This window comes from Sphaerodactylus townsendi, linkage group LG01, assembly GCF_021028975.2.
Source record: "Sphaerodactylus townsendi isolate TG3544 linkage group LG01, MPM_Stown_v2.3, whole genome shotgun sequence".
Taxonomy (NCBI): Eukaryota; Metazoa; Chordata; class Lepidosauria; order Squamata; family Sphaerodactylidae; genus Sphaerodactylus; species Sphaerodactylus townsendi.
This window is the reverse complement of record NC_059425.1, coordinates 90,926,580-90,945,801: the sequence shown is the minus strand read 5'-3', so window position 1 is coordinate 90,945,801 and position 19,222 is coordinate 90,926,580. Positions and strand designations below refer to the sequence as shown.

General features: G+C 42.3%; 1 protein-coding gene across 2 annotated transcripts; it reads right to left on the bottom strand.

Annotated features, from left to right (window-relative positions):
• Window positions 1-6,924: 6,924 nt before the first annotated feature.
• Window positions 6,925-16,767, bottom strand: MPC1 (mitochondrial pyruvate carrier 1). Of its 2 annotated transcripts, XM_048487520.1 has the most exons (5): window positions 16,503-16,766; window positions 12,788-12,791; window positions 11,099-11,195; window positions 8,536-8,668; window positions 6,925-8,426 (listed from the first exon to the last, which is right to left on the bottom strand). In XM_048487520.1, exons 1-5 carry the CDS (start codon window positions 16,571-16,573, stop codon window positions 8,408-8,410), a joined length of 324 nt encoding a protein of 107 aa, XP_048343477.1. In that variant the 5' UTR covers window positions 16,574-16,766; the 3' UTR covers window positions 6,925-8,407. The 2 variants fall into 2 exon arrangements, with proteins under 2 accessions (XP_048343477.1, XP_048343484.1); XM_048487527.1 differs by lacking the exon at window positions 6,925-8,426 and having other exon boundaries at window positions 8,532-8,668; window positions 16,503-16,767.
• Between the last annotated feature and the right edge of the window lie 2,455 nt (window positions 16,768-19,222).

The window sequence follows — 19,222 nt, the reverse complement described above, 5'->3', positions numbered from 1 at the left end:
AGATGAAACCAAGGACCAGTAACCAGATAAATTTGGGATTTCAGTCACACATTCAACAATATACATGTTGAGTGTGAGAATAAAGAAAAGTCAAGTGTATGCACACTGTATACACATTCACTGTAACTTGTGAATAGGGCTTCTATGAAAGGGAGGGACAGTCTGGTCCCAATGTGATGAGGAGCATGGTCACATTTGCACCAAGTTTCAACCCGTGAGGTGGCACATAGGCACTACAGTGCTCAGTGAGGTGGGGTATGATAGTGCCCAGCTTCACTTTGTGCATGCCTGTGCCTGATGTGGCCATCAGAAGTGATACCTAGCCTCATCCTGTGAGAAACATCACAGGTATGGTAGTGCCTGGCTTCGACTGCCAGTCGGAGTCTGGTGCAGCCATCTGGTTCTCTGGCCCTCCATCAAGTTAGGAGGTTGGTAGTGGGGAGTGGTCCTGGCCCCTTTCCCAGCTTTCAGTTGACCCCCATTTGCTTTTCTTTAAAATTGTCTGAATAATTCATTGTGGAGTTATAGTTATCATCTCTTCGTTGCTTATCTAATGAAGCAATTTCCCTTTCAGCTGCCAATATTTTCTTTGTTTTCCTGTACTGTTTTTTTTCAGTACCAAGAAGCCAAATTCAGAATCAGTGCAAAGAAAAGTAGAGCCTAAATTCAGTGAATACTTTCACACAATAGTTTGAGTTTCCTCCTATCTAATTCTCCAGTTTTGAAAACAAGCTACTATCAGGTGGAAAGTATGTTGCTATTGTTGTGTGAAAAACACAGCTAGAAAGGGCAGGATGTACAAGATGAAAACAGATTCAAGCCAGGAATAAATATCTGTCAAGCTATCAGCAATGAAATATGTGAGCTTGAACAAGACTCATCTAAATAGACCTACTTTGAACTGCAGCTAGCAAGCATTTCCACACTGCAGTAGCAAATAATAGTTTCTCCATCTTACTTGCTGCAACATCAATTTCACTAGCATTTAAAGTTTCCATGGTAACCAAATTAGAACTATTGACTCATATTCAAGGTAAAAGCAAAGGAAAGGAAAGAAGCCCACCAAATGTCTAATGAAGAAAAAGGTAAACTTCTGGGGGGAAAAAGACAAAAGACATAGGTGAGAGACAAGGGGGAAATGTGTTCTGCTTGGAAGCTTTCAACTAATAAAATGTGGGCCTTCTTAGTGTACCTGTGGGTTTAAAGGAATTCAAATTTCAAATCTGAACGCAAGTGTGGTATAAAGATTACAGTACCACACCTGGAGCTTGGAGATTCCAGTTCAAATCTCTCTACTGTGAAGTTTGCTGGGTGACCCTTGGCCAGTCAGACACTCTCAGCCTGACCTATATCATCATAAGGTTGTGAGGATAAAACAGGGAAGAGGAGAAGGATGTAAACCACTTTAGGTCCCCATTGTGAAAAAAGAGGAAGGGTATTAAAAACAAATGAGTTCCAGAAGATGATTGGTATCATCAGGTGACCTGTCTCACTTGATGTTCTTCCATCTGCTCTACTTTAATCTCCATACATGTGATAACCACCTTAGTGGACATTTATGGCCTCTGCATTAACCATGGCAGGCATGAATATATTTCTTTATCAGTGCCAGTGTATGAAGTCATACTAGAACTCTACAATGCGGTTACGCTTCAGACAAGAAAGGTGGTGGATAGCAGAAGCTTGTAATCAAACGCAACTATATAGAAGATTAATAAAAAAGATAAAGGGGAAATCGAGCACATTTTAAACTTCTCAGATGCATTCTTTTCCAGCAACTCTGTAGGGGTTTAAAGGGTAAAATATGTTTAGAGGTGGCTTGCCATTACTTGCCTCTATGTCACAACTCTCATATTCCTTTGGAGGAATCCTATCCAAATACAGGACAGTACTGACCCTGCTCAGCTTCCAAGAACTGACAAGATTGAAACGTTTGCCATCTGATTTGCCAGCTTTACTGCATTTGCCAACTGTACTATATCAGTAACTATCTGGTTAGCTAACGGTGTGTTAAACCTTGTCAGGTGGGACAGCACCACTGTCCTTCTTCCCAAATTTCTGATTTGGGTGTGCATCTATGGTTAAATTTTCACCATGTGGCAGGACATAAGAGGTCTAATTTCCAGTTGCTCAAAGACCAGGTGGTGGTCTTACCTACTCAAAATGGAGTTGTTAAACCACCTTGCCTGGAAGTTTGTGGCATTGTCTTCTCCTTTGGTGGGGATCCACTGTGTCTCAAGCATGGTACCCATCTGCAGATACCTAAATCCATTAATTGGGATTGTAATGACATGAAACAGATTTTATTGCAAATTTGGGAGACCCCCAGGTTTGGAAAAAAAAACCCCTCAACATATTAAAAATACATTGGTGGGTTTAAGTTCCTTCCTACATGAAGTTGTCTGTGCACTTACCTTTTTTTTTCCAGCCTGCAGCGGTGACAGCATCTAAGCGCCTCTCTGGGCCTGGCCATGGTGGCATCTGGGTGCTTCTCTGGACCCTGACCAGCTCTTGGATACCACTGCAGCCAGGTCTAGAGCTGCACTTGGCTTGGCGGCAGAAGAGCTGCTCCAGGTCTGGAGCAGCTTCCAGACACTACAGCTGCCACGGCCAGTAAGGTAAGCAGTGGGAGGGAGGGGGCATGCACGTAGGTAAGGGGGGGGTTTCTCGGGTTTGAACCCCCCCATTCATGTCCGAAGCTCCGCCCACCCGTTTGTGGGTTTTTAAAACGTTTTAGTGCTTTTTTGGTTTTTGGCCTGCAGGGGGTGCATTGTTTGGGCTAGCTGCAGCACCAAACTTTCAGGGATTGTTTGGGGGACTCTCCTGATGATACTATGATGGGTGCCCCATCCTCAATTGTTTCCAATGGGAACTAATAGAAGATGGGGACTACACCTTTGAGGGAGTCCATAGCTTTGGACTCCCTGAACCAAACTTCACCAAACCTGGGATGCATTATCAGGAGAGTTTCTTATTGATGACACCCAGGTTTTGTGAAGTTTGGTCCAGGGAGTCCAAAGCTATGGACTCCCAAAGGGGGTGCCCCATCCTCCATTGTTTTCAATGGGAGCTAATAGAAGATGAAGGCTACATCTTTGAGGGTCCATAACTTTGGACATCCTGAGCCAAACTTCACCAAACCTGGGATGTACTATCAGGGGAGTCTCTTATTGATGCCACCCAGGTTTTGTGAAGTTTGGTCCAGGGAGTCCAAAGCTATGGACTCCCAAAGGGGGTGCCCCCATCCCCCTTTGTTTCCAATGGGAACTTCGGAGATGGGGCTACACCTTTGAGGGTCCATAACTTTAAACCCCCTGAACCAAACGTCACCAAACCTGGGTGGTATCATTAGAAGAGACTCCTAAAGATACCCTGAAAGTTTGGTGCTTCTAGTTTAACCATTGCACCCCTGACAGCAGGCACCCCCCAAATTTCCCCAGATTCTCCTTTTAAATCCACCCCCTTCGGCATGGATTTAAAGGGAGAATCTGAGGTCCTCAGTTTAGAAGAAGAAGAGTTTGGATTTATATCCCCCCTTTCTCTCCTGTAGGAGACTCAAAGGGGCTTACAATCTCCTTGCCCTTCCCCCCTCACAACAAACACCCTGTGAGGTGGGTGGGGCTGAGAGAGCTCAGAAAAGCTGTGACTAGCCCAAGGTCACCCAGCTGGCATGTGTGGGAGTGTACAGGCTAATCTGAATTCCCCAGATAAGCCTCCACAGCTCAAGTGGTAGAGCAGGGAATCAAACCTGGTTCCTCCAGATTAGAATGCACCTGCTCTTAACCACTACACCACATTGAAAGTGATGCTGTTTCAGGGTGGGGGATAATCCACTCCCAAACAGCATCACTTTCAATGTTGTTTAACTAGGGACCCCAGATTCTCCCTTTAAGGTGGATCTAGTTTAAACACCATTGAAAGTGATGCTGTTTGGGGGTGGATTCCTGCATCACAGCGGCTGCCCCGGGGTGTGTGTGTGCAAAACTCAGATTTTTGCACCAGGCTCCATTTTCCCTCTATGCCTCTGCCCGGAGGGGCAGGGGAGGGGAGGGCAGGGGAGTCTGCCATCCCCGACCTCGGAGAGCTGCTTTTATAAGCGCTAGGCCAGGGGCGGGGCTTGGGGAGGTGTGGCCATGCCCTGGGGCGGGTGGGGGTGTGGCCCCCCTGAACCCCCCCATAAAAAATCTATACCTACGTCCCTGGGAGGGGGGGAGAGGACAGATTAACAAAAGGGGAGGGAGAATAGGTGGTAGATAAACAGAGTAGGGAAGGGGGAGAAGAGCTGGGGGTGAAAAAGACAGATATGGGGAGGATGATAACAAGCAGCAGAAGATAGGGATGTAGATTGGCACAAGGGGAAGGAGAAACACAGGAAAGATTGTTAGAGAATGGAGGAAGAGGGAAGGAAACAAACTAGGGGACGAAATCACCTTACCTTCAAGTTTCTTGTGGGGCTCCAATTCTATAATGTAATTCCCAAATATTTTACTGAGGTCTCTCGAGCATAATGATCAGATAGTGTTATTTCATTCTTTGAGCAGGAAATTACTACCATTTGGAGTTTAGTTAAACTTCGGGAACATTCTTACTGTTTGGGGGTGGATTATCGAATATAAAAAACTATCATCAGTTTTTTATATTCCTCGCAAATGAATCCTTGTTTAAATTAGTCTCATTTGCATTCAGCACTGTCATATTGCCAAGATTTGCTAGCATTGTCTTCCACTTTACTACCATGATCTCTGCATTTATAAGATTTCTAAAGCATATGTGCATCTGGGGGGAGGTAGTGGCGTACGGGGTCTAAATGGCACCCGGGGGCATGACCGCCTCCCCCCGCTTTCCCCCTGCCCGGCTCCCCGCCCCCCACTTAAGGGAGCCAGCAGGGAAGCTGGGGTTTCGGGGGGGTGGCTGGAATGGGTGGCAGCAGGATGACTCCTGGGCTGGCCTGTGCCCGCCTGGGCCACCCGCCATGGCACCTTGCCCTCCCTGCAGGCTGGTTCCTGCCCTCTCCAGGCCCTGCAGGGAGTGTGGGGCGCCACCCACCAAGCCCCACCTCTTGCCTCACTGCAGACCGGCTTCTGGGGTGGGCAGTTTCTGCCCTACAGGGAGGGTGGGGCACTGGAGTGGGTGGCCCAGGCGCGCATCGCAGCCACCTGCCCCCAAGCTCTACCCCCGCAAGCTGACTTCTGCCCTCCACAGGAGCCAGCCTGCAGGGAGGCTGGGAGGAGGGTTGGGCTCTGTGGCGTGTGGCTTGGGTGCCTGCCGTTTTGTCATGTGGGCGGGGGCGCCCCCCACTTGATAAAACGGTGTGCACCGGAGGAATGGGATATCCTATGCCCCATTAGTGGTATGCTACAGGGGGAGGGCTGCTGTTTAAAATGACGAAGACACCACGTAATCATAGGAGAGCAACATCTAAGTGAAATAAAAATCAAAGCTCCACTATCTGTTAACTACCCGTGTTTCTTGAAGAATAAAACAGGGTCTTATATTAATTTTTGCTCCAAAAGATGCCTTAGGGCCTTTTCACAGGATGCCTTATTTTTTTCCATCATTTTGCACCCCCCACGTGACCAGATCAAGTGCGCCAGGGATCGGGATTATTTTTGGAGTAGGGTTTATATTTCAAGCATTCTCCAAAAATCCTGAAAAACCATGCTAGGGCTTATTTTGGGGGAAATAGGGTAAGTAAGAGCTGTTTAGCCATAATAGCAAAAATAGTTGCTATCAGACCACATGGTGGCGGACTCTGCCAAAATAAAGAGGCATGGAAATTATGAAGATAAGCAATCATAGTCCCTGCTGTAGCCAAAGCACTAAGGATTTCTACATAGTATTCAAATCCTGCATTTATCACCTTCTCACACGAAACTATTACACCTTTCCCTAGCCTAGACAAAAGAAATGGCAATTAAAAGTAAAAATTTGAAAACATGGTAAAGTTAACACCCATTTTCTGGACCAATGGCCATTTTCTGACTTATTGGGATTGAGGCCAACTTCACCAAGTGTCATATACAGGCAATTTTGTTACTTGCCAATGTTACCTTGTTGCCACCTCTTTCATCTTAAAGTCATTTTATGCCAGCACTCTTCATTATATGAACTATAACTTAAGAGGTGGATCAAGAACTGACTACAGGAAGGTCATGGCAGTGCTACCCATTTTCTTCTCCACTCAAGTTAGTTATTCCTCATTTACTAACTGTAGTCTGTTTGCTGGAGAACTGGAAATTAGCTGTGTGCAGAGACCAAAGCCTTAGGGTTATGCATACTCCAGAGTCATTTCAGATTTACTGGGCAACTCTGGCAGGTGAAAGTGGAAGCAGTGGCTACTCCCGAGGACTAGCACTAGTGCAGACCTGTAGATGATGGACTACTTCAGCAGCAGATGGCAGAGCAGTGGCTCAGGACACCAGAAGCCAGATCCTGCCCCAATTTGACCTACATACCAAGATCATTCACTGTTTTGGCCTCAACCCCAATCTAGCCCATTCAGATGTTTGATTCACATGTAGCCCTGGGCACATCCATCCATATGGATAGACTTCTTTACATGTACTCTGATACCCTGGAAAACAAAGAGCCCTAATCAGTGCATTCAGGGACATACACACATTGGATGAAGAAACATGGCATGGGTACATGAGGTCTTTGATGTGGAAGTCAGGTGAATGGGCTGTCAGAATCCTACTTTACACATTTGTTTCACCCTAGGCAAATGTCTGAATTGGGGTACAAAGCCTAGTTTTAAATCGCTAGATAAAAATGTGTGATTGGCATTAGTTGAAAATGCTTGCTGGGCCTTGCCACCACTACAGGACTAAGTTCTTGCACAATGGATATCTTGATTTCAACCAGCAGGCCAGTAGAACACACTTCCACATTAGCAAGTCACTAGAAATAAAGATAAAACACTGATTTATTTTTGCCAATGTATTAATATTAATTCAGAGACCATTACAATTGAAATGGACCTCATGAGAAAGTCAGTCCTTCATAGACTTTCCAAAAATCACAGAGTTTTTTCTGTACAATTCAATGATGAAAGTTAAATATCATTAATCATGTTGCAAGTCACAAAATTCCCTCAAAATATTTTATTGCCATTAGTTTGATTAAAACATTTATATCATAACTTCTTCCTACTGGACTATTTACTGGTCTCAAAGTTGTTGCACTAAAATGAAAATAGTTAAATACATTCCATACATGGTGCGTTACAGCTGCTGATGTAAGACACATGTTTTCTGGAAAGAAGTAATCAGAAAGCTGATCTGTTAGAACTTTAAAATTTACATATCTCCAAATCTTTTTCCCCAAAAGACTTCAGTCTTGTCTGTTATGTTTTTTGTTTCAGTTAAAGTTCACAAGAAATCTTTACAAAATCTCCACAAGGCAGACAATGTGGAATTAAGACATATTTACAACACTCAAATGAGAATAAATGTGAATTAAACTCTAAGGAAGGAGATACAAGATTACGGTGCTCTGCCTACTGGGCATTCACAACTTCAGCTAGTCACACTGTCAGACAGACCTTTCATAATGGGCCAAAATACAAAAAATCCATTGCACATTGCTCCAAATCACGTATTTTTAATCCATACAAGATTTTTAAAAAATGGCCTCATGCTTCAAGCCTCCAAAGGTTGCAATTTTCCAATGCACTTGAGTCAGGAATACATCCTGCAGTGATCTTGCTTTTCCCCCTCCATGAACCTTGTACCACTTTAGAGTTTTCTAACCATAAACAATAAGGAACATTATTGCCTTCCTTCAGATCACTATAGGACTTTTAGGGACCCAGAAGTAAAAGCTGGGATATGTAAGTAGACATACAGTATTCAAATTAGCAACCTGAGAGCAATTAGTTGCTAAGCACCTGCTTTCAGTTAAGTGCTGGGTTGATAGTCTGGCAGCCTGTTACATATCTTTAATTGCAGCAAAAGCCAAGAATGGGTGCTCCTGAATGCAAGGCCGTAGTTCCAATGCACTTAAAGAGACAGATTCTTGAAACCACCAAATATACACTGGTCTTCCAAGTTTTAACAAGCTGCACAAAGTAATTCAGTAATAAGTTTTTGTTGTTTTTTATTTTTTGTAGACAGGAAATCTTATCCTTCACAAATCGATGTGCATATCAACTGAAGAATTTCATAAAGAGAAAAATTAAAATGTAGTACTTGTAAGGCAAATTGTTCAATGTAACATTTTCAACAGCTAAGTACTTTTTACAAAAGTACAGGTTACAAAATTTAGTGCGTGGATGATGTTGTTATGAACACATTCATGTAAATGAGACTGCAACAATAAGAGATACAGCAATTCTGGATGGCAAAGATTTTTCTCAGTTGTCATCTGTGAAGAGGAGCACCGTGTTTTTTCCCTGTTAAATAGGTACTCAGTTCTTTTTCTCAAGACTGCCAGGAAAAAATGAAAACAAACAAAACTGTCAATGTAAGTGCTAATCAATATGTTACAAGTTTTCTTGTTTCTCCCCAATTGTAATGAAAGATTCTCTTTACTCACTTGTATTTGATCAATCTCCCTCCTTGGGTAAGTTGTGCGAATTCATTGGTAAAGTGACAAGCAAACAGCAACCAGTTCCTGGGCTGCACCTTATATGCAAACCTCATGAACGTCAGTGAATAACAGCAAAGTGCTATAAAAGCAAAAGCAAACAAGTTAGGCCTGAGCAATACTGTCATAAACGGATGCTTTCCCTTAATTGCTGCAAGTAGTACAGTAAAACATTTAAAATTAGCTTCATTTCACTTCACTGCATACATTTCTATATTTACTTCACAATTACATGCATTCAAATTAAGTTCACAGACAACTAAGATCTATTACATTATAATATTCAGAACTACTGCTTAATTCCTCACTGACATGTAATTACAGATAAATTCCCAAGAATTTGGGAATTTTCCTGAAGAAGATAGGCTGCACAATCCAGATGGGGGGAAGCATTGCAGTGGCTAGGGATGGTGCCGAAGCTGGTACTATGCCACCCTGAAATGAATTGGGTGGAGTGGAAAGAAAGAAATCAAAAGCCCACCTGCCACCCAAATCACCTAATTTGGGAAACAAGCTTATGCCACACTTTTGTGTGGTATAACTCTGCAGGCTTGGATTCCAGTCTGGAACACGGACTAAAGTTAGCTCCACCCTGTGTCAGCATCTACCTGGACACCAGTGTAGCTCCCCGTGGCATCCACTTCTAGGTCTGGCCACTGCAGAGCTGTGTGGGGTCCAGAAACTACTCTCTCAGCCCCTTTTGGGGCACTTAATGGGTGCCCCTTATGCTGGTGGAGAAGGTAAATGTGTGGGTAGGGCCCTCCCATCACTCCCTAATGCCATTTTGGCCTCCCATCTAGATTAGGCTGTTATCTCCATTAATGGCCCCCATGGAAGCATGTTATGATAAAAATGTGAGAGAGAATAATGATTTTAAAACTTATTGAAATATAATAAATCTTCAAGAAGAAATTAAATCTTTGCAGAAGATAAAGGACAAATTAACTAGCAGAGTATGCAGTGATGATGAAATCAACAAACTATGTGAATAACAGACCAACCACAGAATTTCTAGATAAAGGGAAAGCATATTATTCCTATAAAATGTGGAGTGTATGAGGTAGTAGCTGAATTGACATATATGTAATGTATTAATGTCAGGTTCTTTGCCATATTGTATGAAATGTGCTTAAGAGTAAAACAAGTTATAATTAAATAACAACTTATTTTTCAAATATCTAGAAATTATTGTTAGAAATTTATTTTCAGATTTATTATAAGAGTTACAACCACAAAATATTTATCACAAATATACATCACCATTTATTTTCTAATCGTTTCTAATACTGTTGTTATAATCATTTATTGTTTATTGTTATTTAATTAATTAAAATAAAATCTTATAAAAAAGGACTACTACTTAATTGTTAGAATCACCAACCTGTGATTATATTTTACATATCTGAAACTTCCATTCATGGGATTATACCAAAGCCAAAGATTTCTTCCTATTCAGTAAGGAATTCTGTTAAAATTTAAGTGATTAGAAATTGAACACTCCTCACTGGTGAACAGGGACTTCCTGTTGAAAATTGTTAACCTCTCCCTTGAGCAAGGAGAATTTCCAGGGAAGTTGAAAGAGGCAGTGGCCCACCCGCTCTTGAAAAAACCATCTCTAGATCCCTTAGATCTAGCCAATTACCACCCAGTATCGAATCTTTCATTTCTGGACAAGGTAATTGAGGAAGCAGTGGGGGAGCAGCTTCAGATTTTTCTGGATGACGCAAAGATGTTGGATCCCTTCCAGTCCGTAATTAAGCCATGGTAATTAAGCCATGAAACAGTTGTTTATGGTAGCTATACTTCTGTAGCAGCCTTTCATGAAAAAATCAATAAGTAAGCCCAGGACCACTTTTGTTGTCTCTTTTATAAATTCTGTAAACTGGATCCATGTTCAATGACCACTAAACAGGACTCGAAGTTCCTTACACGATTACAAACATTCCTCCCCAAAAGTAAATGTTAGATAAATGGTTTGCAATCTAGGCCATTCTGGGATCCAGAAAATGACTACTGGGCATTTTTAAAAGCAAAGACAACAATATTTTGACAATTGTACTCTCAATTGCCAGATTTTTTGCACAGGAAAAAATTAATCTTTTCCCGTGTTTATAACAGTGCAATTCTCCCTCTTCGAACAGTACACTGTCACAGAATAACATAATGATTTTGGGATCATATCCAAAAATGGTTGGTCATGTAGCTTGTGAAGTTGTTCAGCAGACAAGTCCAAACACCCTTTCTTCCTTGCACTCACAGAGCTAGTTGCGTGTTTCATTAAACTTCTGCCATGTTCTTAGATATGTTACATCAAAACCCAAGATTGTTTCCACTCAGAGTGATGAAGAACATTTGGGGTGCTGTTTCAGCTAGTTTCCCATGGCTGGGCCTGACTATATGCAAAATCCAACCATGTATAAGATGTACTAAATGTAGCATGTGTGTATAAGTACTCTGATGGCACATTAGGGAACTGCTTAGTTTCATCTCAAGGGCACATTTTGCTACTTACCAAATGTCATTCGACCACTGATGATCTCTGGAGATTTCTTCATGTCATTTATAGCAGCAATAGGGAGCCCCCAGTTGGCTACTGGTCCCCAGAAGTGCTTTAACAAAAAGAGAGAGAGAAAGAGAAGGAAGTGTTCATTAATATTTACTATTATATCAGGATTCTAAAATGTAGTGTCTGGTTCGTGCCAACCAGCAGAAGCCCTCCAGGGGCTATGGCAGAGGTATTTCCCAGCCCTGTGACTCAAGGTTCCGTCAGTCTACTGGCAACTAACCCTAGGACTTTCCACTATTGCTTTCAATCCACAGAACACTGCGCAACTCAAAAGTTGTTTTTTAAACATTATCCATCTGAGCAACTTATGAAAACACAATAATTTGAAGGAGCACTTCTGAAAACATTTTTCCTAGTACCGGTATATAGGAAAATGCATTACAATAAACTTTTGTGCAAATGTTGTCTGCAAGTGAATGAATCTTTAGCTTAACCTGTATTATTTTTTTAAAAAAATCTATTACAATAGTTGTGTTCACATGGGAAAAATCCTCCTCATTCCTGGCAAGGACAACATAAAAGTTATCAAACTGTAGTTTGTAGTTTTGGCCACCAGCGCAGACAGAGTTCTCAGCTGCATTTATGCAACAGTGAAACCAGACTTATTCCCTTTGATACAGAAGCCAAATACAATATGCTCACAGCAGATTCCTAATTTTGAAATCAGAAAACAGAAAAAGTATGCTTTCAGCATCTACATAAACTTCAAAATTCCCCCATGATTGGCTCAGTTCTTCCCAGCAAGGTCTATTGTTATTATTCCCCCTTAAGACACATTCAAGCGTTTTCAGTGGTTTCTCCCTGTTTGAACTGGTTTCTGGAAGAGGTCATATGGAGCTACTACTTCTCAGGTAAAGTTGTAATACTGAGCTACAAAGTTAAAAAGTAAACAATAAATATATGCCACATTTATTAACTACAGACAGCTAGTTTTGTGTCTTTGGGATTTCCATATTAAAAAATCAATTACTAGCCTGAAACTCACAAAAGGAATAATTTACGACTTCTGCTAGACCCCCTTTTGCTCCAATATTGTGTTTTCAATAATGTAATACAGTTGGCTATAGAGCAAAGCAATTTGATCACTGTTCTACCTAACAGCAGCTCTATATTGTTTTGCTGAAGGCAGTCACAGACTGATGTTGTAACCATAACAGGAAAACTACAACAGCATCTTTGACCTCATACCACTCCAGAATGCAAAAGCCAGGTACTACAGATGCTTTGTGTAAAAAGCAGGAAGCCAAAAGGAATGTAGAAATATAGAAGAAATGTGGATTATTGTGTTCTACCGAGGTCTTTAGTACCCTTGTGTGCCTTTTTTTGGTAGAGTAGATAGCAGAGGAAGACTGCCATAAACAATTGTAATAGGCACACATTTAGAAGTTGCTTTCTTCAAACCAGAATGGTTAAGGAAAAAGGCCTTTTCATACATTTTCCAGGCAACATGCTGTGGAGATGTCACAGCATCAGATGACCATGCATAACAAAATACAAACAGAGCAAAAGGATCAATATTTTATTTAATTAGTCTTCCCTAGAGAAGAGCAGTAGTCTAACTTCAGTAGGTTTGGAATGCTGTTGGTAACTATGCTGGAAAATATTCATGTCTAAAGAAAGCAAAACATTTCTTACCGTACTGTTTTATGAGCAGCCAAGATTCACCAGTGAAGTGGATACATGAAAGAGAAGATTAAAGTCAATTGCCTTAGTAAAATAAATTGGGATAAATCAAAGGACATTAATCTCCAAAACACAAATTACTAAAAGGAGTTGATTTTTAAGTTCTAAAATATAAGCATTTTAATTGATCATTATTATCCCTGATTCATAGAATGGTAGCAGCAATGTTTCTGTTGAAATCAATAAGACTTAATTAATTGCAACTTACTTAAGGTCCATTGACTTCAAAAGAATTTACTGTCACTAACTTTGTCTGAGCAGGATCACACCATTAAGGTAAGGAAACTGCAAAATTTACTGCAGCAAAGTACCTCTGGGTAAATAAACAGTGGTAACAAAAGAATTCTGTTTATAAATTTTTGTGAACAGGCTATGTTTAAAAAAATCTTTCAGTGATTTGGTGTTTTAACCACTATAGTAAATCAGTAATACTGTTCAGTCCCAAATATGCACAATTTCTAAGGTTTTAAGAATCTAGGAAAAGCTTCAAGTGATGCTATGGATAGAACATAACACAGTATCGGATAAAGGATAAGATACAGATTTGCTAGCTTGCTATTAGTCAATGACAGGAGATGCTAGTTAGTATAGAAATAATTTTAAATATTAGAATTTGTAAGGCAATCAGAATAATGACAAAAATGTGTATACAAAGAATTTTCTAATACTAGGCAGTTAAGAGAAAAGCAGAGCACAACAGAAATCATATACTGACATATTGTATGTTTTAATAATTGTAGAAATAGAATTATTTAATTTTAAAATAAAATTGTTCACTGTTGTTAAACTTCCTCACTGCCTTTGCTAGAAGAATTTCCTGGTTGAAAGATCCCACATTAGGACTAGATATAGAAAGATCCCCTAAGTATTGTCGAAGGCTTTCACATCCAGAATCACAAGGATGTTGTAGGTTTTCCGGGTTGTGTGGCCGTGTTCCAGTAGTATTTTCTTTTGATATTTTGTCTGCATCTGTGGTTGCCAGCCACAGATGCAGGCGAAACATCAGGAGAAAATACTACTAGAACATGGCCACACAACCCGGAAAACCCACAACATCCTAATGATCCTCTAAGTGTTGTACATTTCTACATTTTATATTTTTTAAAAACTCTTCTATTGATACTAGACAAGCATTACATAATTTTAAAAATAACTGCTTTCCTGTTTTATACTGACTGGTAAATGAACTTTAGTGTGGGGAGGTGCAACTGTTAATTGTAACCATATGACAACTGCTCACAGAAAGCTATAGAAAAAGTTACATCATAAATCAGAGCTGTTATAAAAGCCAATCCTATGCTTCTATACCTGGAAATAAGTCCTATTACGGGGTGCTGGAGTAACCATACGGATTCATAGCATGAGCTTTATTCTACAACTATGCTTCCAGCACAGCAGGAATGTGAAATTGCACAATGCTATAGACCAGGGGTAGGGAACCTGCAGCTCTCCAGATGTTCAGGAACTACAATTCCCATCAGCCTCTGTCAGCATGGCCAATTGGCCATGCTGGTAGGGGCTGATGGGAATTGTAGTTCCTGAACATCTGGAGAGCCGCAGGTTCCTTACCCCTGCTATAGACTGAAAGATTATCCAGGAAGGTGGGAAAAAAGCAAAACCAAATCAAAAGCTGCCTAATTACAGATGGAGGAACAGGGATGGGGTGACTGTGTATTGAAAAAAAAAATACACAGTCTAAACAATGCAAGTCTGAGAGTCGCCAGAATGTTAACCTGTAGGAGAGATGATTTTTAAAACTTCAGCAAGTCTCTTGTGCCTGCCCCCCCCAAATTGCCTTTACAAGCAGCATTTAAAAAATGTCTCCCCTGTGGTTAAGTAACAGATATTTCTATAACAGCCTTTGAATTTTTTCAGTTCAGAAACTATGATTTAGGAAATTGGTAGCCCTATATCAAAGATCCCAAAGATACATTTTCACATGTGGGTTAGCGGCTGAAGCAGCTTTCTCTTTTCCTTCCTATCTTCTACTTCCCTTCCTCTCTCCTTCTTACAGTTTCTTTCTTTCCCTTCCTTCCACTCTTCTTACTTTTCTACCTTCCTTCCATCTACTTTTTCTCTTTCTTTACCTTCCATTGCATCCCTCCCCCTCCCCTGTCTCTTCACAATTTGCACGGGAGATAACACTGGGACCCAGTGCAGTTCTCACCTAGACAACTTTTAAAACCTAAAAGCATCCAGGAAGTGTGGCTGACTGGAAAGAGAGAGTTCAGTGTTGGAAAAGCTCCCAAGACTAGTGAATCCAACAGAACCTAACCTTGATGTGGGGATGCAATTTCACTGCTTGCCCTAGGAGCCATTTTCCATAGATGCACCTCTGCATCTTTGGCAATTGCCACTCTCTGACCCTTTGGGACAATTAGTTTTTACCTGACTGCTAGTTTTGCCTCTTAACTAGAACACTTGCTACCTCCCAACATCAAAAATAAAGTACCCCAAAGTTGCACTGTTTGTTCTGTGGAAAACAATACAGTTGCTAAAGAGCAAGCAAGGCTATAATGTGATTACCAAAGCCACAGCCTATTTTCAAAAGAACCCCTTACAGCATAGGTGTCAAACTTGCAGCCCTCCAGATGTTATGGACTACAGTTCCCATCATGGGAACTGTACTCCATAACATCTGGAGGGCCGCAAGTTTGACACCTATGCCTTACAGAGAACTTCTTTCCAGGCATACAAGCAGTTTTAGGGTCATACTAGGAGGACCCCATGAAAAAAATGGTTTAACTAGTTGAAACTGATACTAAATCTTTCAAGGAAAGGAAACAAACTTTCTGTCTTCTGTCCACATCATGTTCTTTAACAGCTGAACAACATAGGAAAACTAGTTCTGGCTAGTCATTGTAAGACAGAAAAAAAAAATTGACCTGTCTCGCCCTTCTCCATGCAGCTCCAACCCAGATCAACCACCTACACAGCTCAAGGGGTATTAGGAAAATCTCAACACGGCTCTCCCAGCACCTGGCCCCAGTACAACACTCAGCAGGTGCCACTTTAATCTCTAATTGCACTGATGGAACCTCTGTTTTAAAGGGGAAGCTGTTCTGCTCCACTGCCCACAGCTTGACCAGGTGCATATAGATTTTTTGAAAGGCAGTACATTTCTATATATTTTGACCTGGTTTGACATGGAGAAGTAGAATGGGTCCCTCTGTGGTTGACCGCCTTCCTGAAAACCCGCTCTCTCATCACCAGGCGGGGCAGGAGCAAAAGTACATCCACGGAGCCACTAGAGGACGAAACTTGCCCCCACCCCGCCCCCGGAGAAAACAGAGCAACTCTCTTCACCCAGGGTAACTAAACTGAAGTCACCGCGAAAGGCCAAACTTGACGTGAGTTTCCAAGTTCCCAAGCAATTCATTCCGGGTCGACTCGGAGGGAGGGACCGAAATCTGTTTCAGGAGCTTAGACGCCCAGGGATCTACTACGGGAGACCCGCCGCCGAAGCTGCGCACTCGGTCCGAGTGGGGAAGCTGCTGGGATTCTCCCCACAGCCCGCAAAGGCAGTCTCGCTCGCACTGCTCAGCTCCCAACCTCAGCAAGCAGGTGGAACATTCCTGAGGGTGAGGGAGGAGGCACGTGGAGCCGGAAAGGGGAGCGGAAAACCCGGTTCTCAGCCTCTTCCAGCCCCCCTGCCGCCGTTTCCCACCTCATGAGATAATCCCTGAAGTCCTTGCTGCGCACATAGTCCGCGGCCTTGCGAGCCAGCGCCGCCGCCATGGCAGAGGAGAGCTGTGTTGTGGAGACAGAGAACAGATATCGCCTCCACGTCCGCTACCTCCAAGGACAACCTCGCTCCGGGGGCGAACTGCCTCTTCACCGCCGGCCCCGGCTTCTACTTTACGGCAGCGCCGTCGTCTCCATAGCAACTCGAGTTACGGCGCTCTCTGCTTTCATAACGCCTAGCGAGGGCCGGGAAGGAGGGGCGTTTGTCGTAAAGTGTGCGCGGTGCCGTAGCATCGACAGTGGGCGTATGTCGTAAATCCCGAGGCAAAAAAAAAACACAACAAAATCTGTCAGGAGGCATCTCTGGCGGAAGGCGGATTGTGCTCCTTGAGCCGCTATTGGTTGCACGAGAGCGCCTCCTGGCTCCCTATTGGCGGTAGCAGATAGTGTTACATTCTATTGTTCCTGTCTCGTTTGCTGTCCGTAGGACTGTCAAAGGCATGCAGAGGCAGAGGTCCGGGCAGCTGGGAAGCGTCTTTATTTTCAACTTGCTTTTGGCCGACGAAGACTTTTTCCGCTCATCCAATTGGACTTCAAACGGCAGCGCTGAGAGTATTAATAGCTCCCGTCACCGAATCGTTCGAAGGGTTCAAGGCCCCCAAGACAATAGTCTAGACTTTAAAAGTAATTATTACTATCTGTGCTCCCCAACCACCACCACCCCACGCAAAGCCAGGGGCAGCACATGTTATTTACTTCTTGATTAGAAAATGCATATGTTTCCTCTGCGCAGATCTGCTTAACTCTCCCATTCAACATCATCTTCATGATAATCCTGTCAGATAGACTGTGTGGAGAGTGTCTGATCCTCGATCACTTTTGGTAAGCTTTGTGATTTCAGCAGAGATGAGAACCCCGCAACCCTCAGTGGCAGCCTGAAACACTAGTCACTGTTCCGCACCTGCTTTCAGTGTGTCAAATGCCAAGCAGTTGACCTCTGATATCTGCATGAAGACAAACAGCACATGATGTTCAACATCAGAATTCAAAAAAATCCTTTCCTCTGTTTTGGCAAGAATTATACCAAAAAAAAGAGGAAAGAAAACAGTGATACTGCCCAGTGTATAGCTAGCCCTTTTTCTAATAATTCCTACAGTGGAATTTGTCCTTTTCACCAATGCTGTATTTATTGGTTCTGTCCTCCACAACCCTTAGATTTCTTTTTTTAGGAGTTACCCTTGTCAGATCCAAATAGCTTGCACAGTTGATTGGGTGCCTCTGAGTTCTAGTATTATTGGAAAAAAGGATTTTTTTAAATAATGCTGTATGCTATTTAACACTTATTGACTCAAAAACCTGCTGTTTTGTTGCTGGTTCACCTGATTTGGAATATGTTTTGTGCATATGTTTTCCCTCCTTCAGCTGAATGTAGGGTTACCAACTCCAAATCAGACATTCCTGGAGATTTAAGGGCAGAATTTGGGGAGGGCAGAATTTGGGGAAGGGAAAAAGCTCAACAGGGATGTGCTGTCTGATCCATCCTTTGAAGCTGTCATTTTCTCCAGGGGATTTGATCCCTGTAGTCTGGCAATCAGTTCTAACTCCAGATGAATACCAGGTCTAACCTGGAGACTGGCAACCCTAAGACCTAGAATATGAATGTAACTTGAAGTAGCTTTTCATTTATTACTATTAGTGTCAGAATGGAAAGAAGAATGTGTGGAAGGAAGTTCAAATCCAGAAAGAAATCCCCAAATTGCCCAGATTATATTTGCATTTTCCTCCATTGTTCATAGTACAAGGAACTACAGTTACTGTCATTCCCTTCCCCTTAATCAATCACATCTCAATCCAAATCTTTGAACTTTTCCTATGTGACAAGGATATTGGGTCAACAGCCAGTGTGGTGTAGTGGTGAAGAGTATCTGACTAGGTTTGAATCCCAACATATGCAATGGAAGCTTGCTCGGTAACAAGATTATTGGTGAGGGCAGGGGGTGGGTGGGGGTAACCTTGGGCCAGTTACACTCTCTCAGCCTAACCTATCACACGTTGTTGGGAGGACAAAATGGAATAGAAGAGAATGATGTAAGCTACTTTTGCTCCCCATTGGGGAGAAAGGGAGGGTACAAAGGAATTAAATAAAATAAATAATAAACACATTTCCAGCACTTCTATCACATGCACTGAACAGCATGCTATATGCATTCCTCTCACTATGCACAATCACCACTTTGTATGAACTGGGCAACACATATCCATTTTGGTGTTGATACATGTTATTAGGAACAGAGTACACATTTGCCTGCACAGAAACTGGAATATATGTGCATTAACTGATTCAGACAAAATGGCAATCACACATACTAGGTTAATTGTCTCGTGGGCATGTTCTCTTGATAGGTTCACTGGTAGCAGAAAAAAACATTAGAACTAGAAAGGACTCTAGTCACCCAGAAAACTTTATATGCAGATACATGTGCATAGACACAGCCATATCTTTGCTTCTGCAGGCCAGTTTTGTATGGCTCCTTTTGCCACACAAACTGTTGCTGTGGAAAGAGTTCAGCTGCAACATCTTGAATGGGGTTGATGAGTATTGCCTAACTACGCTGTCTCTCTCCCTCTCTAAGGGGAACAAGGCAAGTGGAAAGAATCTTGGTGGTACCACTCTATAAATTCACCACTCTTTGGCTACTTTTG